General features: G+C 41.2%; 1 protein-coding gene across 1 annotated transcript in view; it reads left to right on the top strand.

Moving 5' to 3' along the window:
* Positions 1–10,623, top strand: part of TIAM1 (T-cell lymphoma invasion and metastasis 1) — a 120,608-nt gene extending 109,985 nt beyond the window's left edge. Inside the window, exon 28 of the mRNA XM_010001826.1 lies at positions 10,600–10,623. Within this exon, the coding sequence (XP_010000128.1) occupies positions 10,600–10,623 (24 nt within the window). The remainder of the gene's footprint in view (positions 1–10,599) is intronic.
* The last annotated feature ends 3,065 nt before the right edge of the window (positions 10,624–13,688 follow it).

Below are 13,688 nucleotides of genomic sequence, written 5' to 3'. Positions count from 1 at the left end.
TGAGTAAAGCCGGCCATGTAGGAAGAAGCTCAAGGTTTCTGAATCTCAGAGGGGGGATAATGCAGCTGAACAGCTTGGATTATCATGCTGATGCTTTTGACTACATCAGCGAGTATTGTGGTCCAGTGGGAACAGATGTGCAGCTGAAAACACTTGGTACTGGGAACTTGATAACCCCACTATGTGCATTTTGGAAGGGCTATGTCAGATTGTGAGCCAAGTCCCATGAACTGAATGCCAATAATAGGCAAGTACCATCACTGCAATCCTGGAGTGCATCACTGTGCTTAGTCTGACCCTCTGTTAGGAAGCCTGTCCAGAGGCCCAAGTGCAGCACATGTGCTCCTTTCCCTAAGGCTGAGTAGGGTGCTCATGTGACTCCCACCAGGTCTTGGGTTCACTGACTGGGGCAGGCCCCAGTGAGACGGGGTCAGCAACCACAGAATTGCTTCACCAACATTCTCAGTCGAGCTAGTCCTCAGTCAGTCCTGTCTTAACAACCAGGAACTGAAGGAGTTCCCTGAGTCATGGAAGAAGCTATATCTGCATCCCATTGGTGGCTTGTTGCGGAACACAGGTCCTATAGGCAATAACTGTTTTCTCAGCATAAAGAGAGCAAAGTGTAGACATTAAGAAGTGCAATCAGAATGACAACCACAAGGGTGGTTTCTCAGTTGGTTAAGAGGAAGGACACACAACAACCAGCTGCACCAGCCCTGTACTAGCAGGATTTGCCATTTGCATCTCTGTCTAAAACTGCAAGAAACTGATGCTAAATTAACTTGCTGTTCCCGTGGATGGCTGTGCTGTGTGCTGGCTTTTAATGACTTTTGTGTCTCAGTGCTACTTTTTACTATGCATAAGCAAGCAGGAAAAAATGTAGAGATGTAAAAAGATGCCTTTTAAAATATATATTACGTGGCATTACATTTCTTTAGACTGTTTTCCATTATCACAATATGCTGATTGGGGTTTTTGTTTTCTTTTTGGGGGAGTTCTCATCTCCCAAATCTAAATTAATCTCCTTTGAGTTAGGATTTTACATTTTTATAGAGCTGTGCAGCATGATGAAAGAAAGAGCATGAAAATCCACAAGCACTTCTCTTAATAAAACAAAAGGGCAGAGCGAATAACTGATCTTCAGTGTTTTGTGGAGAAAGCAACTTCAGAAACCCCAACCATAATTATTTCTTTGCTGGTTCAAAACCATAAGTGAATGTAATGGAGGCAAGACCTGAACAATAGAAAATTTTAGGCTGAAGTTGTGAAGAGTGGTAAAATAGGTGGGTCCTGCATACCAATACTGTGTACCAGTCAGGGTTTGAGAGGAGCAACAGTTCTTTGCAGGTGTACATGTAGGAGGGAATCTTTTGTATTTTTGTCATGTCCTTTGCCTCAATTTAACCTGCAACAAGCAGTTGGCACTGTACTCAACATGCTCTGGCTTCATGCCTTTAATGAACATCTGTATTAAATTTGCTTCCTGACAAGAAAAAAAACCCAACCCAACCCTCCTCCAGTCCAATTAAAATACAGTGCTATTTATTGTGAATACCATATTGATGTAACCGGGCTTCAGAAAACTTGCACTCTTTTGAATTTACCAGTGAAGAGAAGGGCACTTCAGAAATGTTACATCAGGGGCACAAACTAATAAGCATAAGCATAAATTAACTAACGCATTACCAGTGGCAACCAAAGAACACCCATAATTCACACACAAACTGATGGCTTGGAATAGAAAGAAGGACAGCAAGAAGTGGGATCCATTTTGTTGAACTTGTGTTAGTATTTAACCTGCTCTGCTACGAACTGAGATCATTTGCACGGAAAAAAAAAGTCTGGCATATTTCCCATTGCTTTCCTGAATGAACTGCAGGTTTTGCTCATGAGGAACCCCACAAGTGCTAGGTCAACAGTTGGACTTGGTGATCTTAAAGGTCTTTTTCAACCAAAATGCTTCTCTGATTCTATGGTTTGAGAGAGGCTCATCAACAACTGAGAAGTCTTTTGGATGTGGCTCAAAAAATTAAAGAAAACTGACAAAATGTCTCTCATACACACTTCCTAAAATGCCAGCCATTCAAATGCCCTAGTGATGCTGGTAGAGATGTCATTAATAAGATGCAAACAAGAAATGGTAAAGTAATTACCATAAGGAGGATGATCTTTTTTTCCCCTGGGCTCTTAGCACTGGATAAACTGGTAAGAGGAGCTTACTCCTATTCTACCTCTAACCAGGTATTAAAGGCTCTGGATCAAGCCATGGGATGACTGCACAGCCAGGATGTTTATTGTCTGTGGGGAAATCAAAGGGGCTGGTGGAGGAGGGGTGGGCAAAGGATGCAGTGGACTGGTAATAGATATTCATGCTGATGAAACTGTAGCCCACCTACAGACTGTGAATGATGGCATGTAGAGCTTCCCTGTAGGTAAAAGGCTATTGAACCTCACAGAATTGGTGTAGATGTGTTCCAGAAAAGATTCTTATTCTAGCTGGTGCATAACTTCTGCTGTTTGCAGCTATCAGATGTTAATATAAACAAACAGATAAGCAAATAAATATTTCAGACTGCAAGTCATTACTAGATAGATAGTGGGTTAATAGAAATATGCATATGATATCTGTCTTGTGTGAAATGTCTTTTGTACTTCAAAAGTGCTTCATTATGTATATCTAAACTTGATTTATCTGCTTCCCAGTGTAGCTGCAAGTGCAGGAAACCTTCATGATGTACAGTCTCATTTTGAAAACTGCATACAGATTTGTAGGTACTTTTAATGTATCTCTTTGTTCTCTGCAGACAGTGTTCAGCAAAAAAAAGTTTGGTGTCTGTACCAAAGTATCATGTCCCAAAGTTCTTCCAGTTCAGGGAGTTGAAATCCAAACTGTGAAAGTCACCAAGTAAGGTTTTAAAAGTCAGCAGTCATGAAAACGCTAAGGGTGCAAATCCTTTGTCTGAGTTCATAAGCAACTTCCTCCTTTAGTCATCTGTCTACATGCTGTGCTGCTGTTTCTTCTTTTAGAAGAAACTTTGGAATGGAAAGAAAAACTGTAGAGAATAATTATTTTATAAGTTTGAAACAGAAACAAATATATCAATTGCCAATGATAGAACTATGCAGTTAAAATCTAGAAAAGCTGGTATAACTGGGGCATGATAACACTAAGTAGATCACAAAGAATTATGCTTTATAATATATTTGTACACACTTTCAGTAAGGGGAAAAGCAGATTTTTGTACAGTTTATTCTCTGAACCTGGGAATGTTATAGTCTTGCAAATCTAAAGTAGATTTGCCTGCATCACATAAAACCTCTTAAATTAATCCTTAGCCAAAATCTAAGCTTTTCTGTGGATGGCTAATGTAGGTTTTATATAGCTTGTCTTGTAATCAATACAGTAAATGGTTCATCAAGAAATCTGCAGTTAGGTGTTGTGCTGGACTGTTTTATTAGGATGTAAACTGTTCAGGGGGATTCATAAGACAACAAAATTGATGTGTATAGTACTATCATTGACTTTTAAGGTATCTCCTTAGAAAACAGACATGTGGGGTATGTGTCTGTGTATATGGTTATAAATTATTAGAAAATATTTTTAAAAGGTAATTTCTTTACTGTTTCCTCATTAAACCCTGCAGACCAGATGACCTCTTGCAAGGATTGCCTCTGTGCTCTCTCCACCTGTCCTATGGCACTCCTGCAGCACAATTCCCAAAATTATGTACTTCTGCATAGCTGAGGCCTCTGCAGTACAGGTAGAAATGATAATTTTCTTCTTAAGATTAATGGGCATTAATCCTGTAAATGCAGGCCAGGAGAAGATTTCCTCTTTCAGAAACAGCATCACATTATTGAGTAGTGAATGGTTTGTCATCTTTGCTGACAGCTTTCCTGTGTAGCCAGCAACTCCTCATTTTCTTCTGGGTGTTTCAGCTCTTCTTTCCAACTCATGCACATGTCAACACCATGGGTTTCAGGCACACAAACCAGTACAGAATACAACTGGACTGATCCTCATGATGTATGTGAAGGAATGTGCTTTGGTTTACTTCCATGACGTTCAAACTCTCTTTATAAAAACAGCAATTAGAGGGGGAAAAATCTGGTAAATTTTCTTACAGTTGTAACGTGGGGGACACACACCTGATTTCTCTAGAGCAGAAACTGAAACTGATACAGCATTTCTCAACCTTATGTTTATTTCTCCATTTGTCAGGCCATGAGCACTTTGGGAAATGTATTTTGGAAAGCCATTCAATTAATTGTTGGAATAATATTTCAGTTACTTCTCATGCTTCAACTGGAGGTTTCAGCTATTTTAGTAAATCCGTGGAAATCTGCTTTCTCAATAGCACGTGCAAAGAAGTTACATTTTATTAATGCTTTGAGACAGAAGAACTGTATTGCCATATTGAAAAGGAGTTAAATGTTATGTGAGTATGTCCTGGTTTGAGCCAGGATGAAGACAATTTTTCTTTTTACTGATTTTTTTTCCTTCAGTAAGCTTTCTTGTAACTAGCAACAGTGTGTTCTGCTAGGCTGATAAGACAGTGGAATGTTTTCCTAACTACTGAGGCTTCAAGGCTGCACCTGCACTCTGCCAGCTCAGACACTATGGGGAGATCTGTGACCCCCCCGTAGGAGGCTGAGTTAGATGGACAGCAAAATTGGCCAAAGATATTCCATTCCATATATCTACGTAGCTCAGAGGAAGGTCAGAGATCACAGAAGACAACTTCCTTCCTTCTTCTTCTCCCTTCTCTTCCTTTCATGGCCGGCGTAGAGGGAGGACTCTGTTCATCCATCACCGTCGATCCTCAGGCTTGATCTCTCGTGACCCCCATAACTCTCTGCTTTCTCCAGCAGCAGCTCCGGGATTCCTCGGGACTCTTCCCAGTTCAGGGAAGTGCTGTGGGAGTTGCTGGGGTGGGGGGAGGCGAGAGGCTTTTGCCCATACCTGAATATATCTGTATATAATATTATATATTTTCTTGTATGATTCATTAGTGTTTTAATTAAAGCTGTGTAGTTTAGTTTTCAATCCAGCCAAGTCTCTCTCTTTTTCTCTCTCTCCTTCCCTACCTGGGTTGGGGGGAGGGGGGATCGAGAGCATTGTGGTCGGACCTGAGTCAAACGGTGACAACAATTTATTGGCGCCCAACGTGGGGCAGAGCTCTACGGTGACAGAGTAACAGGTCTTATTTTTCTATAGCTGTAATAGAAATTGAGCTTCTTCATTATTATTGCTTAGATATCACAAATTTATATAACTGTTTTTGTCTCTGGATATTTAAGCACTGCATTCACTGAAGCACTGTGGGTAGAAATCAAATAAGAAGTGTTACTGTTGGTGAATAACCACTGGAAACACATTAAGTGAATTGAATTTCCTAGTAAGTAAAACTTTTTACTTTCTCCTTCAAAAAAATTGGGGCATTTTGAGATCCTAGGTGTGCTAAACCCTGTGGACTTCAGCTAGGGCTGCATCTGAAACGTGGCTGTGCCTGGGGGTGAGTGCAGGAAGCACAGGGCTGGTGGAGGAAACATGCCCTTGCACAAGAATGGCCCTTGTCCTGCTGGTCAGGCTGGTTCTTGGCAGTAAAAATAACCATATGAACACTACAGATTCTTCCATTTGTCTTAATAGACTTCTACCAGCTGCTGGGCCAGGCCTTTGTTCTGACCTTGCAGCACACAGTTTAAAGGGGTGCAGTAAAATGAAACAACTGGCCAAACCATATGCTCACCCTTTCTTTGCTTTCTATTCTCTTTACGCAGGGCCTGTATGGATAAGTGCTGGGCTTGCTAATGAAAAGGCATGGCTGAATCACAGCTATGACAGTGGAGATGTCATGATCTTTCTCAAGTCTAAGTGGCATGCTTACTCTTCAGCTTATCATCTTTCCTTTTGCTTTTGGAAGCAGGAATAATGGCTGCATCTCAAAGGTCAGAGGTACGGTAAGTATGGGACAATGTCCAGGATTATGGCTGCCACATAAGCATTGCCCAAAGTGTTCCTCCTTCCTCCTGCCTGTGTCACTCACACATTGGGTCATTGGTCCCCAGCATCAACCAAGGCAGTGTACCTGTCCCCCAGCTGACCTGACACCTGTAAGGCCTGAATCTGTATCACAGTGGTGCTCACTAAAGGCCTTCCTTCTTGCCTGCCTCCATGCCTGCCTGCCTTTCCTTCCCTGCCTTCTTTTTCTTTCCCCTTTAGTTTTCTAATTACAACTTTGCACCTTACTGGCAGTCACTAGAACTGTAGGGGAATATTATGATCTAATCCTTTCTCATTTAAGCTAACAGAATGAACCCTCAACTGCATAATAATAACACTACACATTTCTGAAGTGCTTGGGGTGGCTTGTATTTTTCCTCCATCTTTTCACATGTATAGTTTTGTTTGTTTGTCAGTCCCCTTTGGGCCATGCACTTCATATTACTTGAGCATTATCCCACACCCTGCTTACTTTGGGATTTATTTGACTGCAAACTGTGTTAAATTATGGTGCTGCATTATTAACAGGCCATATGGGTATTGGGCTTGAGAGAGAGAAGCTTAACAAGAACACAGGAAAACAATCTTCCAGATCCTTCCTTCCTTCTTCTAATACATAATCCTGAGTGCAGGAAAGAGATAAGCTATTTAAATACCATGATGGAGTACTGTAAAGGACAGCATCTTGTTAAACTTCTCTGAGAGCTCTCCATGTCCAGTCATCACCTCTGCTGGTCTTCCTCAGTACTCATCTAAAGCAAGAAAATTTTTCAATGTTATCTGGCCTGAAATAAGCACTCAGAAGCAGTTTTCTGTGTTGTCTTTAGCGTTTATACACTTTTCTGTTGCTGCTCACTGCAACAATTTTATTCCAGCCTCACTGGCCCTAGCGAGCACCTCAAGAGCAGGCGTGGTGGAGGCAAATGCCCTTTTGACTCATGTGAGCCCACCCCACTTGCACCTGATGGGTCTGATGTGGTGCAACCCTCTGCCACACGGGCTGTGTTGGCAGCCGTGGGGTCAGACTCCCTGCCCAGGCGTTTGTGTGGAGGGGAGAAGATGCTTTGAGCAACCAAAACGTATTGTTTGCAATATTTCCCAGCTTGCAGAATCCTCTTACTGTACAGTCTGGAGTGGCAGTCCTGGGGACACTGAGCTAGTGCACCATCAGAGGTGGCTGGTTTTCTCTGGGCTGATTTAAAAAGCTTTTTGTCCTCCTTGGGTTTCTCATGCTTTGCATTTTGGTAGAATTTTTCCTACCCCTGAAACTTTTCCCACACAGTTGCAAAATTGATCCTCTCAGCATGAGATATTAGAGATTTCACAGCAGATGTAATCTGATGTCTACTGCAAAAAAATGTTTTCTTAAATGTAACTGTTTCTTTCTTTGAGACATGATTTAAAAATCAATGGCAAGATGAAGTTTAAGGAATATTTAAAAAAATTATTTCACAATATCAGATTAAATAATACAAAGTAGCATAGTTTTGGTGACAACGTTTTAAACAAGAGGCAGACTGCTCAGCTGGTGGATGGTTACTGACTTGCTGAGGTGCCAAATAAGTACTGACTGGAGTATTCTGCTCTGACAGTAGAGATTATTTTTTTATTTTAGTTTATTCAGAAGATTCAGGTCAGTGCTTGATTCACTCACAATGTGGCAGTCAGTTGGTGTTGCAGGAAGCAGAAAAGCTGGTTTTCCACCCTTTAAATAATGAGTAGAAACTGGGCCTTAGAGTTTGTGAGTCATTGGCTTTAAAATCTTTGAAGTGCTGGGACTGCAAATCACTGGTTCAGATCCTCTCCTTATGTACTTTATAGAACTGCTGTATTACTTTTACTTGCAATTAACCCCAAGTGCTAAAAAGAGGTAGTTGATTAAAACATATGATCCCAGACTTTACAACAGTTTTATGTAACTAATCAGAACAATCAGTGCATTAAAAAAAATAATGAATTAAAAAATTAAACAAAAAAAATTCATGAACCACTTTGTGCAGCAAGAAGGCTCATATATATTTATGTCTAATTCATAAATAACTGCAAAGATACAAGGTACTGCCAAATGGAAAAGCCAAATTCAGCCTGAAATATCAATTATGAACTTTGACATTACATTTAGGTTTATTTGCAGGTTACATGATCTGTTTCCAGTTATTTCACGGCTTATTCTTGTGTTTCTTATAAAAGCAGCATTAGGGAAATGCACAGACCAGCACAAATGGTGTTGAAGATCAGGGGTTCTGCAATTACAGAATTACTCAGCTAAGAAGCTGAACACATGAGGACAGGGAGAACTTCATTGTGCATCACTGCTAGAAATTTTGCTGCCTTGGGATGTGGCTTCATGTCCAAGAAGGCTAAAAAAACTATGACTTCTAGAAGGCAAAAATTGATGGTCAGCTTTCACAGTGGAAGAACGTAATGGGTGGAGTCCTGTGAGGTTTTGTGTGGGGAACTCATGCTGTTCGACGTGTTCCTAAATGGACCTGAAAATGGAAAAAAAGAAGGTAATAATATTCACTGATCATGTTAACGAATGCAGAGCAGTGAATGCAAGGTTAATTGTGAGAACTGCAGAAGGACGTTATAAGAGTGAATGACAAGATGATGAAGTGGCCAGTGAAATTTGTTGTAGGGAAGCAGGAAGTGGTGTACATGGAAAAAACAATCCTAATTTGGCATATAAAATGTTGGCCTCTAAGGTGATTGCTGCCTCACAAAACTGAGCTCTTAGGCTTCTAGTTGTTCATTGTGTGAAAACCTCATCACGGTGCTTATTATTGATCACACTAACACAACGAAAATTAGGAATTATTAGGGAAGGCATGAAGATGAAAACAGAAAGCAGCGTGTTGCCATCACACAAATTCATGCTGTGCTTGTGTCCTAAATGTGTATTCACATCTGGCCCCCTCAGTTCAGAGAGGATGCAGCTGACACAGAAAAAATATCATGAAGGACAAAGATAATCAGATGTATGGAATAGTTTCTGCATGAGTACTGATTCTCCAGGTTGGGAAGGAAGTTATAAGGGAGATGGGTGATGAGGACAGAGTTAACAGGCAATGGTTGTTTGTTGATTCTTCCAACAAAAGAGCTAGAAGAGGTCAAATGAGACAGCCATCCCTGGAGATCTCTGCAGAAAGAGGCAATCCTTCACTCAGCATGCAGTTCAGATGTGGGACTGTGGGCTCCAAGTGTTATTGGGCAAATGACCTGGAGCAAAATCTGTTGAGGGCTGTTAAATACAAAAACTCTGAAAGGCTGTAAGCTGAAAATTGCACAAGTGGAATTTCTGGGGATGTTCTGGGGAAGCATAGCACTTGGCACACATATACAACTGCATCACTTCGCCACTAGCTGCTTTGGAAACAGGGTGTTTGACTAGGTGGACCTGTGGTCTGGTGGATTATGCCTGTGGTTATGCATGCAGAAGATGGATTGTACCTGAAAAGGACATTTCCAGGATAAAGAGAAGAGAAATGCAACCCTGACAAGCTCCTTCCTCTTCTCCATCTTCTTCTATAGGAACCCAGGCATGAAACTCCAGTGAAAAATCAGTGTTAAACTTTGAAGTTCACAGCCAACTGCTTTTGTGTGTGAAGCAACTGGTGGTACTAGAAGAAAATCAAATCAATTCACAATGAAAACAATGAGATATTAAAGCACTTGGGGGAAATTCAGTGAAATATTAGGGTGAAAGTGTGAGTTCCCCTGCTGTTCACATTCTCCCTCATCAGCATCCCCTGCACAAAGGACATTGCAGTGGGCCTTGAATTGCAAAGACGTCCCTTTGTAATTATGGAATGGATTCTCATGCTCCCTTTCCTTGCCTACAGTCTGGTCTACCATAACACCATGTCACACATCCCTGGTTCCACAGGGGCATTCCCTTCTCCTCTTTGGTACTTGCCCTCAAATAGATCGATACTCTTTCATTAAAGTATCTCATTAGAGATTGATTCTCTTTACATTTATATTATAAAGGCTGATCCCTCCTCAACTATTAATTGCCATTTTATTGTCCATATGTCGGTTCATGCTGAGAAGGCAAGTATGGCTTGTCTGGATTTGCTCCTACTGGGAGAAAAGGTGCACTTTTGACACATTGTTTAGATACAGTTTAAGATCTTCTGCATGGACTTCTTTTTCATCTTTCTGCAGACCTATTTATAGATGAGGACAATAACATTACAAATCTACCTGAGAAGACTGATGTTAGGATTAATGTTTCTGCAGGTGCTTGAAGATGATATGTAGCTGGTAAGGATAAAGAGACAGATAGACTGAGTCAAAAAATCTCTGCACAAGGCTAATTCACATTGTCAGGATTTTGGAACATTTAAGGGGCCACTCTGCTCCTGTTGCTGCTCTGTGGGACTCTTGTGTTTGTTGCTTTCTTCCTTATTCTGCTCTTCCCCTGAAGATTTAACCCTCTCCTCTCTTTCTGCAAAGCCTGGTCTTATTTCCGCCATGTGCTTGCCTCCCCTCATACCTACTTTCTCTCTGCTTGCCTTAGAAATCTCTGAATTTTATTTTTTTTCTCAAGGGGTAAAACTTTTCTTTCTTTTTGTTCTTTTCTGTTGCAGGTACAGAAGCTGCATCGTGAGTGACTCCCCCTCCCACCATGTCCCTGGAAGTCAGGGCAATTTTGGGTGGTTATCTTTATGAAGGACCTCAGGCCTCCCATTATTTCCCATACATGAACAACATATTTCTTTTCATTTCAACTTCCTAGGTGAGTGGAATGAATAGGTTTTCATCTGAAGGCACCATGCTGTCTGGAGAAATACACAGCAACTAACTCTCAGCCTGTATTTTGAATGTCTTCATTGTTTGATTTATTGATATTTTAATATATGTGTTTTATATTCCACCATGCCAACAGGAGCTGACCAGGGCCCCTTATATTCCTGGGCTGATTAAATTGCTCTCTGTACATCCACTCTGTAGTTCCCTATTCATTACAAACCTACATTAGCTTCTCAAGTCGGGAGTCCTCAGTAATTGCTAGTTGCTAGGAAAGAAATTTCAATTTCCATTCTATGGTAATTATAATATTTAAGCTGGATCTTTCCATAATTCAGAGAATTAATTGTCCATCTTTTATGAAAGCAATGGTAATTCTTCCCAGCTCTGCTGTCATTCTTTCCCTCTCTTGCACAGTAAACTGGAGAACAGTGTAACCTCACCTCAGCCTTTCTGTTTTTAACCATGGCTTGGCAATAGCAAGCAATAGTTCTGTTATGTCTGCTTGAAGTGGATTGTACTTCCCCAGGGAGGTGTGAAGCTTTTATTTTCCTCTCTATTGTTGCTTCTTTGTAATGAGTTTGTGGTAAGGAACATTTTGTCTGTGGAAGGACACTTAAAATTAGAGAAGGGAGCAACATATCGCTTGTACCTTTTGTTTCATGTTTCTAGGACCTGTTAAAAACAAGCTGTGGAATTGTTTGTTTGGCTGATTTGGTCCCTGAGACCACAGCAGGGTTTAACAATCTATTTTACTTGCTTTATGTTTGACAATGGGTGGTAATCAACCAGAGAGCACATTCAGCCCACTCATCCTGCTTTCCTGTGGGCTCCCTGTCACCGCTAAAACAGTCATTAGGCTTGGAGTTGTTTTTAACTTCCCAGCATACACACACCTTTATTCCACCCTGCAGCTGCTTCTAGAAAGACAAGTTCTCCTGGCAGCAAGTAGTGTTTGACACGCAGTGGTCCACTAGCCCAGGCCCATGCACAGCCCTGTGTTGCTCCAAGGGGAGCACTTTTCTTCTCACAGCTTAAGGTTTTATAGCCTAAAACAGAATCTTGCTGGCACGTGACTTGCTGATTTTCTCTCTGTCCCACTATGACCTTTGCTGGATGCTCACAGGGAGGACAGAGCTCAATGTCTTTGGCTGGGCTTTGGTTAAGGTCTCTATGGACAGAAAGGCTTTCCAGGAAGATGGGGAGGGGAGCCCCTCTGCTATCTCCAGTGCTGTTGGTCCTGCAGGTATAGGAAGGATGAAGCTGGAGAAGGGACCACCCCATCTCTCCCCCTGCCTCCAAGGCCTGCATATGCTTTAGTCAGGTGGTGATGTCAGAGGAAAACACATGGGGACTGTTTTCGAAGGGGTTGTTGTTCCCTGCCATCCCTCTGTCTAGCTGCTAGGTTTTATGCCAAGTGGGTGTGAAATAATGACAGGACAGAAGTGACATGTAGCTGGCACAGGTAGTCAAGAACGCTTAAAATGCAAAGCCCTGGAAGACAAATTCTGAAATGATGGGTAATTTGTTGCTGGCATCAATTCATCAAAACAGACTTCATTAAAAAATCACAGTACTGATCAGAACATGAGCAACCATGTACTTAATTTTCCTTTATGTTTTGCTAACCCAACATCAATATAAATCCAGTGATGTCACTGAAGCAAACCTAGCTAGAGCTGACATGATGTTGTACTGTGGTCATGCATCAGCCTTCCCTGAGAGTTAAAATTTGTGACATCCACAAGTGAAAATTAGACTCAAATTCTTGAGCTACCTTTCACTTAGAGATCACTTAGTCAGGTTATACCCCAGGGCTGAAATCTAGGGACTCCTCAGTTCTGACTTTATCTTTGTAAATGATCCTTTCCAACTTTTGGCTGAGCTGAAAAAGTTTTTCTTAAGCCATGGCAATTTAAAAGAGAAAGCATAACAAATTATAATTAAAAAAATATATAGTTAGCACACAAAGTAATCTGGTGACAATGGCAATAAGAGGCAATAATTTGGGTTCTAGGGTTCCAGAAGTTCCCAGGGCAGCTCTTTCAGGGCCCAGGTGGGAATTTCTCGTTCCATGTAGTGAGCCTCTATGCAAACCAAACTGGGGAGTGCATGGTGCTGTCCGAAGCAGCAGAGAGAGGATAAGCAGTGCACTAGGAAATTAAGAGGATGCTCAATGCTTACTTCTATGTTAGTTGCTTGTTTGTGCTTCTCTCCCTGAGTGCAACATTTCAGCAGTTCAAAGAGACTCTGGAACAACAATGACAGTTTTTACCACACTTAAAAAAATATTGTTGATACTATCACTTGAACTAGGGTTTGCACCATTTCATTTTGATCCAGGACATAATTAGATATTCTACAGCCATTTCTGTCTCCTTTAAAACTTGGGTTATAACCACAGCACTGCAAACTCAGCAGGGCTCAATCTGTGGAGCCTTCAGCTAATTAAACCCTGCAGTCTGTATTGGTTAGAAGCAAACATCCTGTGTGGGTTTGTTTGGGTGTTTAACAAGAGGAAAATTAATAAATATCCAGGCTGAATTCATTACAGCAGATTTTTTTCTCCCTCTTAGCTAGCCTGACCTTGGTGTCTTCATTTGCCATCTGGATTTAGAAAACTTAAGGCAGCTTGATGTGAGGGATGCTAAGTAGGAGAAGGTTTCTGTTATAATTATAGAGCCAGTAAACCTGGTGCCAAGTTCCTGGAAACATAAGTCCGAGGACTCATCACTCACTGTAAATATTTTGCACAGCTTTTGCAGATAATGCTGTACAATAATTGCCATCTCTACTCAAATAAGAATGTGATTAAAGCACTAGGACACATCCCAATTTTTTACTTAGCTAACAAAAGTAGTGACAGTAATGGCCTGGCATAGGCTTATGCTTCAGCATGAGCTCCCCAGCTGAATGTGAAGTTCCTGCT

The sequence above is a fragment of the Chaetura pelagica genome, unplaced genomic scaffold (assembly GCF_000747805.2).
Source record: "Chaetura pelagica isolate M959 unplaced genomic scaffold, ChaPel_1.0 scaffold637, whole genome shotgun sequence".
NCBI lineage: Eukaryota > Metazoa > Chordata > Aves > Apodiformes > Apodidae > Chaetura > Chaetura pelagica.
This window is presented reverse-complemented; position numbering and strand designations above follow the sequence as displayed.